Source organism: Lepisosteus platostomus, chromosome 4, assembly GCF_059453375.1.
Source record: "Lepisosteus platostomus isolate fLepPlt1 chromosome 4, fLepPlt1.hap1, whole genome shotgun sequence".
NCBI lineage: Eukaryota > Metazoa > Chordata > Actinopteri > Semionotiformes > Lepisosteidae > Lepisosteus > Lepisosteus platostomus.
Genome location: NC_142614.1, coordinates 11,678,578 through 11,698,580, shown reverse-complemented (window position 1 = coordinate 11,698,580; position 20,003 = coordinate 11,678,578). Strand labels below are relative to the sequence as shown.

General features: G+C 42.8%; 1 protein-coding gene and 1 long non-coding RNA gene across 4 annotated transcripts; both read left to right on the top strand.

The window, feature by feature from the left end:
• The first annotated feature begins 2,731 nt into the window (after nucleotides 1–2,731).
• LOC148672643 (uncharacterized) lies at nucleotides 2,732–6,476 on the top strand. Of its 2 annotated transcripts, none has more exons than XM_088628454.1 (3): nucleotides 2,732–3,255; nucleotides 4,903–5,219; nucleotides 6,079–6,476. In XM_088628454.1, exons 1-3 carry the CDS (start codon nucleotides 3,098–3,100, stop codon nucleotides 6,162–6,164), a joined length of 561 nt encoding a protein of 186 aa, XP_088484580.1. In that variant the 5' UTR covers nucleotides 2,732–3,097; the 3' UTR covers nucleotides 6,165–6,476. The 2 variants fall into 2 exon arrangements, with proteins under 2 accessions (XP_088484580.1, XP_088484581.1); XM_088628455.1 differs by lacking the exon at nucleotides 2,732–3,255 and adding an exon at nucleotides 4,368–4,618.
• Nucleotides 6,477–13,298: 6,822 nt separating this feature from the next.
• On the top strand, nucleotides 13,299–15,713 carry LOC148672642 (uncharacterized). Of its 2 annotated transcripts, none has more exons than XR_015935834.1 (3): nucleotides 13,299–13,542; nucleotides 13,842–14,061; nucleotides 15,083–15,713. It is a non-coding gene; the product is annotated as an uncharacterized LOC148672642 (long non-coding RNA). The 2 variants fall into 2 exon arrangements; XR_015935833.1 differs by having other exon boundaries at nucleotides 13,306–13,546.
• Nucleotides 15,714–20,003: the final 4,290 nt, after the last annotated feature.

Genomic DNA, 20,003 nt, shown 5'->3' with positions numbered 1-20,003 from the left:
TCTCCCCTCTGAAATCCCCACTAAAACACTGTAGCAACATTGCCTGACAGACGTTGGTCTCAGTAATACCAAGTCACCCCACTAATGTCATGCATGTGTTTAGATATGGAATTCACTGGGCTGCTCCCAGTGGCAAAGTTACATATAGAGGAGGCAATTACACTATGCCAAAGGGCAAGGCCTCTTAATGTGGAAGACTTCCCAGGCAATTCTGAGTCGGAGCCCCACAGTATCTGTAGAAAAGATCTACAGTAAGCTGTAGAGGGCACTGTTCCATAGCACATACAGGAAAACCTGGCCAGCTCAGACCAGTGGCACCCAGTTGAGTGCTCTTAATAATTCCAAAGGCATCACAGACCTACAATTGAAAATGCTATTGGGTCTCAATGCACGTCAGCCAGCAGCTTCACACATTGTATATACGGCACTCAAAAAAATATTTTACAAGAAAACTAGGGATAAATTAAAACACAAAAGCACAGTACATCACAGATTACTTGAATCACGCGTGTATGTACAAAGTACAGATTTTATCATGGGGACACGAGCAGTGACTGTGATGTTTTAAGAAAACTTGTCAAGCAATCACAAGCGGAGATGCAATGCCCCTACTGTAAGTGCTCTTCTGGAATGTTACCCTGACATTCCATCAAGTGACAGGGAGGATTTAGCATGGGACAGATGGATCAGAGTCACACAACTCCATCAACGCCTGCTGATGGCTAGTAACAACAACCAGTACTCTGCCTAGCAACCGGAGCCTCCATTAACAAACAGAAACAGTACCTCTGTGAATGTGGGCTTTGTGACTTCTCCCATGTGCAAGGTGTGGCTGATGGAGGCGTGCACTGTTTTAGGAATATGTCTCCCTCAGTAGACCTGAGCCAGGAAAACCCCCCACTTTTCTCTTCCATGCAGGAAATCGTTTTGGATGCTTATAATATTAGAATCAAGACAACCGTTAGCTCTGCTCATGACATGACATGGTGGCACAGTGGTTAACATCCCACCTTGGCCAGTCTACAAAACAGAGAGTTTGCTTGATGTTCGCCTTAGGAGAAAGGCTCTGTCAGAAGGTACAGTGCGACATCTTCTGGACAAACAGTAAAATTACAATTTATGAAACGTTACATTGCATTTTATAGTAATTATTAATAATTCCTTACACTTATATAGTGGTTTTCTGGACACTCCACTCAAAGTATGGGGGAATGGGGACTCCCCTCCACCACCACCAACGTGCAGCCCCCACTTGGATGATGCGACAGCAGCCATAGTGTGCCAGTACACTTACCGCACACCAGCTCTCAGTGGGGAGGAGAATAAAGTGATGAAGGCAGTTAATAGATGGGATTACTAGGAGGCCATGATTGGTAAAGGCCAGGGGGAAATTTGGCCAGGACTCTGGGGTAAAACCCTTACTTTTTTCAAGAAACACTTTTTGTAATAACCACATTATGACCAGGACCTCAGTTTTATGTCTCATCCAAAGGATTTTTTTTTTTACAGTACCGTGTCCTTATCACTATACTAGGGCATTAGGATCCAGAAAGACTATAGGAGGAGCGCCCCCCACTGACACCTCTTCTAGCAGCAACTTTAGCTACCCAGGAGATCTCCCATCCAGGAACTGGCCAGGCTCACAGCTGCTGAGCTTCAGTGGGCTGTCAGTTGTGAGTTGCAGGGTGTAATACCTGTGATTGATCTGTGTCAAAAACACCACTAAAGCACACATTGTAAAAGGGTATTTGTGCCTGAGAACTAGTGTGCATAGGAATGTTTAGATTGTTCTCTAATCTCAAAGACATGTCATGCAAAGTGCTTTCCAAGTTGTTCAAAAGGGACAGGCCCCATTCACAACACAGGCTGCGAGTCCAAAGGCTGCTAGCTGAGTGTAATTCTAGTCTGAAGTAAATGTCAACCTTTTGCTTTCATAAATTTATTGTGGGCTTGTTAACAAAAGGAGGGATAATAAAATTGCAGACCTTTTTTTACATGTCTGTTGCAAAGCACAGTGAAACGTCATCAAAAGGTAAACCTTTACACACAGGGTTGTAGGAGTGGGGAACGAATTCCCTGGGCTCTTTCTTTCTCTCTGCTTTCTAAAAAAAACCTGCTTAGAACACATTAAAATAAATTAGGTGTAAAATCTATTTTTTTCTCCACATTAGATTTCTTTGGATTTCTCCAAACAAATTCCATAAACCATCCCTCTTATGGGATATTAATTTAGGATTGCCTTCCCACGGGTCCTGAAGGAACTCCTTCTCCAGCTAAATAAAGGACCCCAGGATACTCACAGGAATTCACAACCATCATGGACCCAAACCCTACATGTTATCTGCATCTCTAGTACCAGATCTCTACTTAAAAGTTTATAAAGTGTTTTGTTTTGAACAGCTTTCACAGGATAAAGACAAAGAAATTGCAGGAGCAACAGGTGTTGCCCTAATTTTAATGAGCAACACAAGACTCTTTTTTAGTGGTTGAGGGAGGACAGCACCCCAAGGCCTTTAGAAGTGTTCAGCCAGGGCCTGCTATAATAGGAGGGGATTATGGGTACAGCCGCTTGGCAGCCTAAATGGATGGCATGAAGTCTCCCCTCGTGGTTGCTAGGATACAAAGGAGGTTTGCAGGCTGTATGCTTGAATTTTGGCAGAACAAGCTGTCTTGTGAGGCACAACTTGTTTGCTGCAAACTGATACCCCTAATTTACTCTTCTCCATTCCTGTGAGCATACCAGACCGAGATTTGAAGCCTGAGATTTTGAAGCCCTCTGCTTGTTCCACCAGAGCATTTTAAGTAAACAGGACAGGATTTCCCTTGTCTGAAAAGCAGCAAGAAGACTGTTAACTGTTCGAGAGAGCTGCTTATACTGAGTGACCTAAAATAAAAGACTATTTCTTGACAGGGGAAAGTTACGTAGTCTTTCGCATAGTACAGCTTGGGAGGAAACAGCAGGAAAGCAATCAAATAAAACCAGCCTAACTGAATAAAAAACTGCCTCTGATCTGCTTCAGGGGAGAGTGGAGACAAATGGATTTGAAAGCGATATTAGGGGTGGTTCATTTGATCCACTGAGTGGAAACTCAGTGGCATGGGATCAGAGCAGCAGGATTCATTCCTGAAGCCTCATAAATCCAGTTCCTTCAAAGCGGAACCTCTCCCGAGTGGATCGGAAAGCTCCGAAACTTCGGTATCTTTTTTCATGGAAACTCTGTGCAAGGGGAAAAAAGCAGAACACATCCAAACGACGTGAGTCTACCATCAGCTGCGGCTATTAGAATTTGTAATTTACTGTACGTTCTTATGTATAGGATAGGATAGGATGGAACTTGCATGCTTATTGCTAAATCTGTCAGCATACAGTAGTTTTAGTAATAGTCAGAGTTCAGAGTTCAGTAAACGTATTTGTGACACAAGGTAACTTTACATTGTTTCTCTCAGAATTGTGTGAATGTTTAAGGCAAATAATGCACATATGATTGACTGGAATGACTTCGTAAAAGAGACTCAGATTTGAACAATCTGACATAATTCGAGGGATTACAATTCTTTGCCATTTTTTTCCTGTTGTAGATTATCTAAACATCCTGATTACTGTGCAATTACCATGGAATTTTTAGATTCAATTAACAGATCAAGCTTCTGACTGAAAGAGACTGCACCATTCAGATGAGATCTGCCAGAAATATCATAGTTTTTAGTAAATTATACATTATACACATTTTCTAACTGCTTCTTCCAATTCAGGGTCACAGGGGAACCAGTCTATCCCAGCAAGCAATGGGCACAAGGCAGGGTACACCCTGGAATGGATGCCAGTTCATCACAAGGCACACACAGACACACTCACACCACCACCAAATTTCCCATTGATTTTTTTGTACTGGGGAAGGAAACCCACAACAAACACAGGGAGAACATACTAGCACCATACAGACAGCACCCCAGGAACTGAAACCAGGGCCCCAACACTGGGAGGCAACAATGCTAACCACTGTGTGCCACGTCCCCACTCAATGATATGTAAATGACCTGATTATATTATTGTTTTGTGAACAACTGTAACAGAAATCAGGCTAACACTTCCATCCAACAAAGCTACAGAGTGACAGATGACAGATGCAGTAAATTATAAAATGACAATCCTGATCCTGTTTAGCATTTTTATCCCAAAGGACCCTGGAGTGAATACAGGAAGGCAAACAGTGCATCCACTGTTCAAGGGCAGCCCCACTGCCCAGCTGATAGAGAAATGAGAAATGACATCACCAGCTGAACGGGGGGCTGATTTCCTTGCACACTGGTTTTGTGTTGCATGTTGGTGAACTGTGACATCAAGATGTGCTGCTGGGAAACCCCCCTGTCAAGGTCCGCCTGTGAGGTAGAAAATCCCGTCGCCTTTAAGAGGCAGGGACCTGGCCGGGGCTCAAGCGTGTCAGATTTAAATAGACCTTTTTACAGCGGCATGATGGAAAAATCGTACCTTTAACAGTGATCGCTGGGGTAGAGGGGAGGGGAACTTAAAAACAAACTCGGAATAAGCAAAACGCGAGGATAATTTCCACAGACGTGGGCGAGTGAGCTGTTCTTTAAGAAGTGAAGACTAAAACGTGTAAGTATAAAATTACGATTACTTCCAAATCCAATCAGAAAATTAGTCTTTGGTGTCATCTTTCTATGTGTAACGATACGAGTTAAATCGAAATCGTTAAATAATCCCGGAAGTGGTTAGATTGCACTGTCCCATCAGGCTAAACTTTCATTTTCGAATTCGTATTTCGTAATACTCCACAAACCTACAAAAAAATAGACTGCCGCATAGAAGTATTAAATATATAAATAGGTCCAGCGTTTTATTTTGCCGTTTCTGTGTCCCTTCTCCCTGTAAATAACCAGCTGCATGATTTACTGCTGCGGAAGTACAGAGGACAAGGACGGCAGCTGCGAAGGCGAGTTGATGAAAACAGAGACCGGGGGGGAGAAACGCGGGCAGAGAACAACTGAGCGACCCGGACCGGAGATGTACGGAATGGCTGGGCTCCCACAGCAGCCACAGGCTGCCCAGTTTCAGCCCGGGGCGGCCCAGTTGAACCCGGGTCCAGCCGTGGCCGCGGCGGCGCAGTTCAACCCGGACCGGCTGAGCTGCGACTCCCCGCAGCGGCGGCTCGGGAGGCGCGCGCCCAAGCTGGGGGAGATCGGCCGCTCGCGCAGAGGTGAGCCCATCGGATCCCCGGATCCCCGCGCCGCGGTTTATTGCGAGCTGCCGCCTTCTTTACACCTCTACTTAGTTACCCCCGTTGTATTATTGTTGTTGTCATTAAACCGGAGAAGAAATAAGACACGACACGGATGTCACAGCAGGACAAAACTGGGGCCAGGTTTTGTCATCATCGGTGGGACTGTCCCAGGATGATTGTGATGGTTCACCGATTTTGGCAGTCTCTCTCCACATGTACTATTTTAAATTTGATTTTTTTTCAAATGTTTTAGTTTTGGTTCCACAACTTCAAGAATTGTTAGCTTTCTTGTATGTAGTGGAGCAAATGTAACATAGAAATAGCTACAATTGTGTCACGTGGTTTAGCCCTTTTTTAATATATTATTATTATTATTATTATTATTATTATTATTATTATTATTATTATTATTATTATTTAGGCTCCCGTTACGTTTTACTTTGAGTCACCCCCGGTTATATGGGCTGCAAACACTTAAAATGTTATTGGTGAAGCAGAAGAGAATATGGTTGGTCTATATTCTATAATACAGTATATTCTCTGATTAAACTGAATGTAAACAATTGACCACACAGTTCTGGAAAGTTTCTCTTCTTGCTTCAAAACATGTTTGTTCTTGTAAGCATTTGTAACTTAAATGAGTAAAACAGAAAATACTATTTGATTAAATAATTATATATATATAGAAGTCTTCTGTATCTCCATCTAGATTGTGGTGCTCATTGCAGATGACTCTGACTTCTGAAATGTTTGTTTATCGTATGTCCTAACTGTGCTCATAGACACCTGTGACATTATGTAAATCACGTATGCTATTTTTCCTCTTTCATAACAGTTGTAATTGAAGATGAAGACTTGGATGACATCATGAACAATAACAGCCTTTTGCCTTTGACCCTTGACCTGACACCTGTTGCCTAGCAACCCTGTAATACCTTCTGTGCCAAGGCCGTGAGAAGCCAAAATGCAAGACTGTTCCATTTCCTCTCTGAATGGAAAATTATATACAAATGTTAAAATATTCCTCAGGATAGGATTTGTTCTATTTATTCATGCACTTTAACTAAATTTGTGGTACTTTGCAGTACTTGTTGTTGCTAGGAAACAGGGAGAGGACTTTGCTCATTTCAGGACTTTGCTGCCTTTTCATTTCAGAGCCTTTAATTGAATGAACTTAAGTTAACTTTATATTCTGAGCTTTTGAACATGAAACAATGTTTTTTTGCAAAAGCCTTTGGAGTCGGTGCCAATCTTGTTATGACAGCATACCCATAAACTGAAGAAAATGGCTTAGGCCTGAATCTGAAAAGGAACAAAGCAGACCAGTACAGTAGGGAGAGGGGCAGTATATTTGCTGAGTGTGCAGTGTGGGAATGTAGGCTCAAAACATTTCTCCTCTCTGCTGTCCACATAATCTTATATAATCCATTTTAATATTCCTTATCTTAATCACTGAAACCAATTTGTAAATAGACAGGCTTGACATTGTAGGACTTTAAAAAATGCTTATCACGATGTCTCAAGAAACACAGGAAATTACCCAGCCAACAGGTCTTTAAGCACCTGACAAAAACCCACATCCACTTGCGGGGGAACATGCAAACTCCACACGTACAAATCTAAAGCATGCCAGGCTGAAACTGAATACAGGACGCAAGAGCTACAACCGCTGCACTGTTGTACCACCCCTTTTTAAGCATGTCAAAGAATTTTTAATGTCTGAAATTCAGAAAGGTTTAAATTGCCCAAAAGCCAGCTTCATGTTTTGTAAAAGCTGTTCCACTCTGCAGCACCATTTATGCTTAATATTTTTCCAAGTTACCTTTAACAACCTGGTATGTTAGAGTTAGCCTTCTTTAATGGAAAGAAAGAATTATCTTTCTTGTTTCTTGTTTGTTTGACACAAATAATTTATGTTTCTTGCTTGAAAACTGTCACTCGATAATTATAATGGGTGCAGTTAAAACAATCACTGCTCACTCAAAGCTTAATTCCCAAAGTTATTTTTAATCTCATGGCAAATTTTAGAAGTGCTTACAAAGAATATAGACAATATTTTTAATGTTATTGCTTCTCTAGATGTGACCTAATGAGGTCTGAATATTTTCAAAAGCAAATACCTGAGCTAAAAGCTTAGTCTTACCTGGGAGAGATAGTCATATATTTAAAAATTCTTTTTTACTGTATTGACTGAAGAATATTTCTAAAGGCATGTTCACTGTATATGACATGGCTTAGAATATTTTGGAATGTGATCTTTCTTATAATTGTGCTGCTATTTTATTATTATCCAGTTTTCTAGTTATGCTAGCAGAGCATGGTTGTAAAAAGTGTGTGCTGATCTTTGTTAACACCAGATCCTACCAGCATGTGTCTGATTGTACAAGCATATATACAGATTCCTGTATACATTTTACTGTCATCAACTTGCCTTTCTCTTGAACATATAACTGATTCTTTCAGTTCTGTTTTCCTATTGTTTTTCTGCCTGAAGGGCCCAGGTGGAATCCATAAATAAATGGTTAAACCTGCAGTGTATTATTCTTCATCAAAATGAACTATCTATCCATTTTCTAACTGCTTCATCCAATTCAGGCTTGTGGGGGTGCTGGACCCCATCCCAGCAAGCAATGGGCATAAGGTAGGGTATACCCTGAATAGGATGTCAGGCGATTGCAAGACACACACCCACCCGGTGCAGCAGGGACTGTACAATACTGCTTTTGTGTTTTGATCTTATAGAGGTGTCTGATTTCTGAGATGTTAACAGACAAGAATAAATAATGGGGGTTGATTTGAAATCTAAGTAAATAAAAATGTGCTTCCAGCTCTCCTCAACAACCTGGCCAGTGTTCACAGAAGCCAATTAACCTACCAGTCTGTCTTTGGACTGTGGGTGGAAACCCATGCAAAACGCCCAGAGAACATACAGACTCCACAGAGACAGCATCCCAGGAATAGAATCCAGGGCCCCATTGCTGCGAGGCAGCAATTCTAACTAGTGTGCCACTGCGCCACCCATTTTTGGTTATAGTAGTGGCTAATTTAGTTAGTCTCTTAAGACTCCTCCTGGTCGCTATGGGAGTTGGGGCACGATAAGAGATGGGTAACCTGGGGCTCTTTGTTTCTTCACAGCTTCAGTGCTGTTTCAGGGCTAGCTTGCTCCTTCTTCTCTGTCAGGACAGCTTCCGAGCACATTTGTCTTGTCTTCCCTATTCAAAGGGCCTAATTCCACGTGAGCCTTCTGCAATGAATGACATTCCCGCACAAACTGCCTGTGCATCCTGCTCTATGGGGAGGTGTTGTTGCCCTCTTGTGGTTCCTACACAGAACGTCCATCCATGAATCTTATCAGACCGTGAATAGCCCTCTTAGTCTAAAAAACATTGGTGAAGGTTTAAAACAGAGTACATTAAAGTGTGTGGCACATTAGCACAGTGTTTTTGGCTCGTGGTGCTGGGACCCTGCGTTCACTTACTGGGGTGCTATCTGTGTGGAGTTTGTATGTTCTCCCTGTGTTTGCCTGGGAGCTCTGGTTTCCTCCCACAGTCCAAAGACATATTCAGAGATTAGCTGGCTTCTGAGAGACTTGGCCCTGGTGTGAGTGTGTGGGCCCTGCGTTGGACTGGTGTCCTGTCCAGGGTCTATCCTGCCTTGTGCCCGTTGCTTGCTGGGATAGGATCCAGCAACTCTGGATTGGATAAAGCAGTTAGAAAATTGATGGATCGATCGATTTCATGACCTTAGTTTTTGTATCTGGTAAAGAAATAATATAAGAATAGGATTGGAATACCTTTGCAAAGAATATTGCTGACAGAAAATCACATTAAAAAAACATTAGGAAGGCTCTGTGTTGGGACTGTGAAAGTTATAATTCATTGGACACTTGTTTTTCCTGAAGGTACTTACATTTGCATGCCTGTACATAGATATGCTGTATGTTGGTTCTGTGGGGAAATTGACAATTCAGAACAGAAATCTATTTTCAGTTACATAAGAGCATATGAGATGCCATACTAATTTGTAAATTGATCACATTCAAGCGACCATTTTCCAATGTATTATTTCTTCTTTATTTTTTTTGGTCCTGTTACATCAGATCTTAGGTTGTAAATTGATTCTAATAATAATTCCTAACACTTATATAGCGCTTTTCTGGACACACAACTCAAAGGTCTTTGCAGGTTCTGGAGACTCCCTCCCATCACAGTGTAGAGTAGTTTTTTGCCATATGTACACGTACATTGGAATTCTTAATCGTGCCGATCTCTTGGGACATAAACAATACAACACTACACGATGTAGACAAACAGGAACAATAAATATGTACAGTAGTGAGACCGAGGAAAATGTGGAGCCCCCACCTGAATGATGCACTAGTACGCTCCCCACACATCAGCTATCAGTGAGGATGAGAACAGAGGTGAAGCCAATTCATATAGAGATTATAAGGAAGCCATGATTGGTAAAGGCCAGGGGTAAAATTGACCAGGACACTGGGGTAAAACCCTGGGATTTTTTGGCTTTGTCATTTAAGAACACCTGCCATTAAGACTTGAAAAGGAATTCAGAGATGACAGAGGGAAAATATGTTTGTTGCTGTTTACACAAATTTGGATTCACCTAAAATAAAGTTGAGGCAATTATCTTCAAAACAAGGACATACACATCTCCTGTAATGATTGAAAACAGCCACACCCAGGACAACTGTTAAATGTTGTTTCCTGTTTCTCGCAGATTGTTTTTCCAGTAAAGAAAAACTGTCTCGCCCTCAATTTCCTGGAAGGGAACAGTATATTCCAGAGAGCAGAAGATTTGAGATATGAGACATGCAAATTGCAAGCGATGGTCACGAGGTGGAGTACACCCTGAATGGGACACCAGTCCATCACAGGGAAGTCAGACACACACACTCACACCAGAGCCAAAGTTCCCAGAAACCAGTTAAACGGCATGTTTTTGGTGGAAACCAGAGCAACCAGAGGAAAAAGTAGTTATTTTAAGCAATACTGCAAATGGTTTATTCAAGGATCAAGACCACCTTCAGCAGTAGTTCAAGTAGGTACTGTAGCTGCGTCAGCATGTGTAGGCTTCAAAGAAACCAGTAAAGGTTTATCCCATGCTGAAAAGAGAAGATAAGAAACTCAACACAACATTTCGTCTTATTGTGTGTTGTGTTTCTTTTCTCCACTTTTCAGCAGAGAATAAACCTTGTTCCTTTGCACCTTTGCACCAGTAACTGCCTTTTCTAATTCTTTTGGAGAAGAGATTAAGAAAATATCCACCAGGGCACAACATCTCTTCAAACACAGAAGTGAATGACGGCTACAAAACTCTCCTTCCCCAAGACCAGCTACATAATATTGAAGTGAAAGAGGCCGCCAGGTGTATCAGGTGCAGCCCAAACCAGTTCTAACAAGAAATGCACTTCGGGGAATCTGTGTGTGATGACAGCGCCACTCCCCCCTCATTATCTTTTTTAAAAATAGTATGTTATATTCCAGCAGGTGCTCCAGTTTCCTCCCAAAGTCCAAAAACATACTGGTAGACTCAGTAATTGGCTTCTGACAAAATTGACCCTAGTGTGAGTGTGTGTGTCTGTGTGGGTCATGTGATGGATTGTTGTCCAGGATGCACCCTGCAAAGGAACAAGTAAAGGTTTACTCCATGCTGAAAAGAGAAGAAAACAAGCACGTTTCGGCTGTGTCACACCCGAAGAAGGCTCCACAGACGAAACGTTGTGTTTCTTTTCTTCTCTGTTCAGCATGGAATAAACCTTTACTTGTTCCTTAGCAGCTGGCACAACTACCTACTTGAACTACTGTACTTCAGGGTGTACCCTGCCTTGCGCATGTTGTTATGCTGCTTCTTTATAATGATAAACATTAAACAGTGTGTGTGGTAAGACTGAGAACAGGAGGCACCTCTGTACCCAAAGGGTTGTTGGAGTATGGAACAAGCTGCTGAGACATGTTGTTTTTTGGTCTTGATAAGATCCTTGATCAATTAACTACAAACTTCTGAACAGGCTAGGTGGCCTCCTCTCACTTGTAATTTGTATGTGTTTATGATGTGTGTTGAATTGGAATTGTCAAATAATCCCAGATCTGTGTCACATGTTCCTCTTCAGGCTGTCTGTGTGACTGAGAAAGAGTGTCTTAATCAGCTGTTCTTCTGCCATATCGCAGCTCAAGATTAAGGTTCAAGGACTAGACACACAGCAGGCAGCTGCACTCACCAAGGGAGTTCTAGACGTCCTGGGCTCTGTATTGTCAGTTATTACAATGCCAAAGAGAAGATTCTCTCTCTGATAGAGAGAAGAAGGCAGCTCTGACACACGGGGGCTGTAGAAGTATCCATCTTTCTTAATCTCTCAGGTTCAGTGATGAAGAAGCCATCTGTCATTGGGATCTTGAACCCTTCAAACTCTGGATCAGTGACGCCAACCCCATTTAACAAACTATAGATCTGGAGTCACAAAAGGTTATAATGTATTAGAAAACACAGGCTCTACAATATTAAGTAGCGTTGTGGAGTAATCTGAGGGATGGCTTTACAGGGTTTTTTACTCTTTTTTTTATTTCTTTATTACTGTGGATGAGCACATTTTTTCATCCTCAGCAGATGACAAGAGAGCCCTTCTGGCATCCGAGAAGTCAATTGAAAATGTGACTCATTGGGTAACCCTGACAACTCCAACAGGTTAACTTGACTTGATTTAAAGATGTCATTTACTGTACGTTCAGCCACTTAGCATGGCTGAAGATGTGTAGTTATGTTTCTGTCTTTTCTGCATGACGATAGTACTGATCACATCAGGTACAGAGTTTAATTTACCTACCAGGGTTTTCCCACAGTGGCTGCCAGTTAACTGTGCTCTTACTGTAGTGTGCTGTAGATTTCCTCGAGTCAGCTGGGTCCCTTGTTACTCATTTTATGACTGCTTTCGTATCCCCAGCTTCTTGATTCAAAGTGTGTGCACAGTGTGTCTCTGCTTACTGGGCCACGTTGATACTGCTGCTTCAACTACCCATGTCAGTGGTGTTGTTCCTGTGGGTATTCTCACGAACCCGTGTCGCTTTTTTTTTACAGTGTCTAGAACATTGGTAAGCCCCCTGGTCCCAAAATGAAGGTTTTAGACTAAAATTTAGAACACATTCTCCCCGCATATATCTCCATTCCTTTGTATACTTAAAAGTTCTCCAATTGGCCCTAGCTGTGAATGGGTGCACATCTGTGTCTGTGTGTGCTCTGTGACGGGCTGGCGTCCTGTCCAGAGTCTATCCTGCCTTGTGTCCGTTGCTTTCCCGGATAGGATCCGGCTCCCCCGCGAATTGAGCTCCCCCTGAATTGGAAAAGCGGTAGGAAATGGATGGATGGGTTTTCTGATTTAAAATTTTATTTGCAATGCAGTGCGTTCTTTTTCTTACACCCTTTAAATTCCTTTTTTACAAACGCTTCAGCCCAAACCAATTAAAGGTATTATAAAATTAGAGTCTGCTCTATCTGTTTTTAAGAGACTTGGTTTGATTGGAGTTTAGATGAGACGCTAAAACCCGAGTCTTGATTTCTCCGGTCATGATATAGGGGCGTTGCGGAATCCACACTGGTTCTGGCGATTTGACCTTCCCGAAGTTTCTCTGGTTGACTTGCTCTTAATTGAGGCTGCTAAACGGGAAGCCTTTGTTGTACTTTGTGACGAAAAATGCTATATAATCACAACTGCTTAATTCACTATTGAGGATTTTTTCTACTGTTTTGTTCTACATTACCTACGGACTAATACATCTCCTTGAGTCACAAGTGATTGGCAGCTTACTGTGCCCGCAGTAAAATTAAAACGGGCAGGTTGTTTTCGCTGTTCTCGCCTTTCAAGTCCCCTGGAATGCAATTTCGTGAAGTAAGAGGAGAGTCATACAGGCGGTGGTTTGGTTTGTGTGTCTTTGGAGGAGTGAGGGGGGGGTGCTTAGCCTCCTCCCACACTGGTTTTGTTTTGCATGTTGGTGAACTGTGACATCAACATGTGCTGCCGGGAAACCCCCCTGTCCGGGTCCGCCTGTGAGGTAGAAAATCCCGTCGCCTTTAAGAGGCAGGGACCTGGCCGGGGCCCAAGCGTGTCGGGTTTAAATAGACCTTTTTACAGCGGCATGATGGAAAAATCGTACCTTTAACAGTGATCGCTGGGGTAGAGGGGAGGGGAACTCGGCGCAAGAACCAGGAACTTCAAAACAAACTCGGAATAAGCAAAACGCGAGGATAATTTCCATAGACGTGGGCGAGTGACACAGAAACAAAACACGTATGTAAGTATAAAATTACGACTCGTCGCAGTTCCAAATCCAATCAAAGAAAAGGAGTTTTTGTTGTGATAAAGACTCAGAAATTATCTACCAGATTCACGTCTTCTCTTTCTTCATCGTACTGTGTGTGAAACTAGACGAGTTAAACTGGAATCGTGAAGTACAGTAATCCCGGAACTAAGCAGACTGTACCTTCCGCAACTTTCCATCTCGTCTTCGCTTCGTTTTAGACTGCTTAGGGAGTATTAAATATCCATTTATTTAATTTTTTATTGCCTTTTTTTTGTGCCGTGTACAGAGAAGAATTGAGCGACCCGGACCGGAGATGTACGGAATGGCTGGGCTCCCACAGCAGCCACAGGCTGCCCAGTTTCAGCCCGGGGCGGCCCAGTTGAACCCGGGTCCAGCCGTGGCCGCGGCGGCGCAGTTCAACCCGGACCGGCTGAGCTGCGACTCCCCGCAGCGGCGGCTCGGGAGGCGCGCGCCCAAGCTGGGGGAGATCGGCCGCTCGCGCAGAGGTGAGCCCATCGGATCCCCGGATCCCCGCCCCGCGGTTTATTGCGAGCTGCCGCATTCCTAAGGAGTTCGGCACGTTAAATCTTCCTTTTTCATCAACCCGGGTCTTCCTTATTCACACCTTACTTTTTAGCAAACATACCGACTCTGTGAAGCCTAAATCCTGGTCACATATTTTCGGGGTGGGGTGGAATAGGAGTCAGTATCGGGCTGAAATGTCATTGCTTTTCTAATCCGTCGCTGAAAGCATAATTGTGATGGGTTGACGATGTTGTTACTCTCTCTACCTGGGGCAATTTTTCAAATGTCATTTCTTTTCTTTTACATTTTAATTATTTTTGGAAACTTCATCTTGCTTGTATCCAATCGAGTATAACACAGACACTTCGACATTTGTGTCATGTGTCTTATAATTTATTGTGTTCTAATTTAAACTCCCATTACTATTACTAGTGCCTTCAGTCCAGCTAATTTGAGGCTACAGAGAAAATGTAATCGGAGCAGTCAGTACCTCTTTAATTCTGTTGTGATGTTTCAACTGGAAGACTATACTGAAACTGGGACCCCAGGGCACAGAATGGAGAAAGATTTCAAATAAGAGAAGGTCATTCTAGTCCTATTTGGGAATAAGTAGCTCATAAATCAGAGAATGTCATCTTGCCCTTTCTTGAAAAAAGCAATAGTATCGGCCTTTCACAAGATGGCTGGGTGGCTTGTTCCATGCACCCACTTGTTTTTTGTTTTTAGCTTTGTGTAAGGGGTGGTAGGTGTGTGGAACTCACTCCTGATCCAAACTGCTGAAACAGATTCTTTAGAATCCAGCAAGAAATGGCCGGGTGAGATCTTATATTGATTAAGCTGGTGGCAGGCAGATCAATCACAAAGGGTAGAAGAGACTCCTTTTGCTTCTAAAAAAATCCTGTTTACTTATACTACAGCCTGTACAGAAGGCACAGGCTTTAGGCGTTTAGACCGCTACCATATGTTTTAAATGATTTAAATGCTTTTTCCGTTTCATTACAGTTGTAATTGAAGATGAAGACTTGGATGACATCATGAACAATAATGGCCTTTGACCCTTGACCTGACGCCTATTGCCTAGCAACCTTTCAATACCTACTGTGCCAAGGCCTTGATGAGCCAAACTGCAAGACTGTTTTTTTAACCATTTTAACTGTTTCTTTTTAACTCTGAATGGAAAATTATATAAAAATATAATCTATGTAAACAATGTTATATTTATAATTTCCTCAGGACAGGAACTGTTCTATTTATTCATGTACTTTAAGCACTTTTAACTACATTTGCAGTACTTGTTATCGCTAGGAAACAGGGAGAGGCCTTAACTTCAGTACTTTGTTGGCTTTTCATTTCAGAGCCTTTTAGATATTTTCTCAGTATAAAATAAGCTTTTGGAACTAAAAAAGGTGTTTCTTCTTTGTAAAGCCTTTTGCAATCTGTGCCTACTATATATTGTCTCGATAGTGTAACCAGGTGAAGAGGGGGCACATGTGCAGGGAATAGAGTCCTCTCAAAGGCCAGTAATTAAATCCTCATTACTGGCTTGTAGAACCCCCCTCTGGCAAACACTTCTAAAAACCCTCCCGTGTTTTGTTTTCTATTTTTGTAGAAAATAAACATTTAAAAAAAGGGATTCTGTGTGAGTTCCTCCATCACTTGCACTCATGACTACTACTGGAGAAGCTGTCAGTACAGGAAGGGACCAGAAGGCAAATAGCCACACTCAGGCAGTATAGGGACTTGTGACAGCTGCAGCCAGGAAGTCACTCTGTGGTTTTATGGGAGTTGTAGTTCTTAAAGCCAAAGCAGCATCTGTGAGTGATCCTAGCCAACTTTTATTCCCAACTCACCGTGACTGATGTGTTCAAGCTTTTCTTGATAAGTGTGAGAACTTGAGTTTATTGGAAATTTGCTGAATGCTGCCACCTCACTGCTGTCTACATAATCCAATCTTAACCACTTATATAATATATAGATTATATAAATTGCTTATAATATATAATCAATTACAGACAGGCCTGACCTTCCAGAACTTTACAAAATGCTCATGGTGTCTCAAAAGATGCAGGAATCTTGATACTGAAAATATTCTCCCATTTTCTGTTAGGATTCCTAATGTTTGTGTTGAAAAATGTCATAAGTACAGTGTCCCTAAACTGCAGTGCACACTAGAAAAAGACCAATAATTACTGAATTGCATCACTTTCTTCTGCCATCAAGTCCATCATTCATTTACCTTTGGGAGAGTGAAAGCTGGCAAAAGGTATCATATGTTTTTCCATGTTCTTTTGAGAGCTTTTACTTACCTAACTTTTAGAGGTTTCCTCCTTTTCAATTCACATGCAGGTCTGATTGTACCTTGCCCTTTAGTATAAACAATCCTCAGGCACATGCTGCTAGCTAGTGATCACTGGAGCAAGAGTGCTACCAGGCCTGTCCTCGTTTCATGTAGGTGTATTTCATTGGCCCATTTAAAAAGTCAGCACTATCTGCCCAGCAGTTACTTGCCAATCAGTATGAACACAATCCAGACCAATCTGAACAGCAGGACCTTTTCTTTATTGGCAAAAAAAAAAAATCAGCCAGCATCACTATTCCTCTTGCCAAGAACGGTGTGACCAGCAAAGAACAGGCTGCTTCTGCCTGGGATTAACTCTGGTGTCTTCTCTGCTGTGCTCAGGCCTGCTTCTCGTTCACATGTGAGGAGATCAGGGGGTTGAAAACGAGACAGGACCGTGTTGGTACAGGGCAGCGGTGGGAGAGCAAAGACACTCCCACCTGTGTTACAGTGTCAGTCCTCTCCTTCCCCACTACATGGCAGCACTGGTATCCTCTAAAACAGCTCATCTAAATGAAAACCAGAATCACTCAGCAACAGTAGAAATCGTTCAAGTACACGGAAGACATGAACTAAGTCAGCCACATCTAGAATTGCCTGAAAGGAGCTAGAACCCCAGAGCAGCACAGACCTGCACAAGACTAGCAGACATTGCGGTTTAATTCCATGTTATTTGCATCTACAAGCACCCAGAGATACCAGATTGTCTCTGTAGTCTCCCCCCCTCACAACCTGCACACTTACCCATAACCACCCACGTTCCTCAATCAGCGCAGCACACAGTCCGGCCATCCAGGGGCTCCTGCTGCTGCCTCTACTGTACTGAGGGAAGAGACCCCACACAGAGCTTCTCCAGCCTCCTCTTCAGTTCTGAGAGACAGAGTCTATTTCACCTGCCCAGGCCGTGCACAGTGAAGCAGATCAGAGGAGGAGAGCTCCTTCTCTAGCTAGAACAAGTCTGATAACATCTGGGTATCATGTATCAAAGGGGACAGCAGAGGCTGCTTGCAAGTAGACTAGAGGAATACATCAGAATTGTTATGCACACAAATCTCTCAAAACACATCCAGTACAACAAACACCCCACTTTGCAGACAGTCCAATACTTTGTCTATATTGCTGTATTGCCTGCAGATGTCCAGATGTCTCTGGTCAGCCTCTCCCTCCTCTGCCCCAGGTCTGGTGCCCAGCAGCTCCACACACCCACCCCCACCTGCACGGAGTGAGAGAGGACTGGACAAACAGGGGTCCGTCAGTTCTGCTGTGATGCCTGTACTGTCCCCTATAGGTAGCAGCAGGACAACAGAAAAGAGAGCAGAGGCTGACAAGCACAGCACACCCAGCAAAACCAGGACACAGCTAAACCAAGCCCCAGGCCACTGCAGAAGCAGGCCAGTATGGAGGCCCTAATATGCTCCCTTTCATGCTCAGAGTTTTGTCTCCATTGTACTGAAGTGAACATAAATAAATGAGACGTTTTGGCAAAAGGCTGTACTGAATTGAATAGCAAACTCCTTCCATTACTAATCCTCTGAGAGAGAAGCTAGCTTTATAAAGCAGGCATGGATTAAGCGAACTCTGGATTAACTGCTTTTACAGTATCTCAACACGGAAGCTCGTCTGTAGGCAGATTTCTAGATCAGAGTCTCTCAGTAAAGTCACCTTCGGCAACAGAAAGCGCACGAAAAACAGAGGACTGGTCCGAGTTAAGTTTTTCTTCTCTAGCCTTGAAAAGATTGCGCAGCTAAACACAAACCGCAGGCAGAACTGGACACCAGAACAGCTCGAAAAACTAATTATTTTTCTACTGAACGCAAACTAACATGCGACCTCTGCCCTGCACTTTTATTTTGCTTTTCTCGATAAGGAACGCCTTTCCGCGAGAGCCATCCTTTTTTGCAGTCTCACGCGGAAGCAATCAGACCCGTCGATCCAGAGGGCGTTTGTGCCCTCTTGTGGCTACAAACGTTACTAACGGCCTCTTCTGAATGCTTTTACGCGATAAACAGTAGTGCGATTGATGTGGCCCAGAGCTAGAAAAATAATCTTTCTTCAGCTGCTCGTTTCGTTTTGTTTTGTTTACGATGGGCGGATTTCGCACAAATTGTACTAATGGAACACAGAAGCTGCTACTGGAACTCCAGCTGCGGCTTATGTAGAGTCAATTAACTGTTCTTGCCGTTATAATTTCTTAGATGCTACAGAAGACACTACTGTTAAACGTAAAGCAGAAAACACGTACCCGAAGCCCTGTCACACTAAATAAAAGCGTTATGAAACAAAGAGAAGTGTACGTGACACAATACCAAGCACAAAACGGAGTAGAACCAGCACTGCAGTATTTTGAGGGTCTTGTCTATTTGAAATTCGGATTGAAAAGTGTTTTCTACACAGTGTGGAGTGCACAATTATGTACTAATAGAAAACGTTAGGTGCCCAGACTCAACCAGAGCCAGTCCCTCAAATATGCCAATCTCTCTTGAGGAACTCTCAGATATCCTGAAATTTACAGATACCCTGAGAGCCTCAGAATCTACCCAACTGCCTCAAATAGTCTCAAACACTCCTAGAAACCTCTCAAACTACCTGCGACCCACAAATAGCGCTATACCCTAAAATATTCAGTCATCCTAAGAACCCCCCCCCCCCCCCGAAAAAACCAAGATGGTGCCAGACACCCTCTTAAACACTCAGACACGCGCAAACACCCCAGAATAGCCATGGACACCCCCAGAGCCCCACCCCAGTCTGACTCTGCGCAGTTTATGTGTATTAAGGCCACACTCCATGAACCAGTTCTGTTAGAGGAATTCCAACCTTAATGGTGAAAAAAACAAAACATTTTCATTTCTTTTTAATAATTATCAGATATCCTTCATAACCTTGGTTGTGTGAGAGAGAGTGAAGAACAGTTTTAAACTTTACACACATTTAACTATTATACTTATAGTTTTACACTCTGAGTCTTTTGAATGAGGAGTGTATGGCGTACATACCAACGAACATGAAAGCAACAGAAAAAAACGTAATAAAACTTAAATAAGTAAAATACTCCATAAAGTTACACTTAAAACTGTACTGAGAACACATAAGGACTGCTAATACAGTATAGAGTAATATTACTTAATTGATCTATCGATGTAGTCTGCTTGTGTATTTCAACGTTTCTCTTCTTAGGGTGCTTTGCATTCTGAGGACATAAGATCTTAAAAGTGCCATTTTTATATGCTCTGGAGTGTTCCATCCGCGTTTAGATAAATCGGGGAAATGTCAAGTAAGGCAGTGTCACGGATCAAGTGACCCCTACATGAAGGAACTACATGTGCTCAATAGACAACTACGCCTATCACACAGGGTTCTAGAACCTTTCGTCCATTTCCTCTGCATCTCCTGGAATCACCAGTGCACATACAGACCAGCAGGAGACACTGGTATTGATGAGGTGCCCCTTTTATCATCTAGTGATCACAACAGTTAACCATCTACCCGGGGCACATTATCCAAAACCAACTCACATCAGACCAGCCACAAGCCCACCACTGGACCCCACTTCCCAATGTCCCAAAAGTCTGCAGCCCAGCAGTT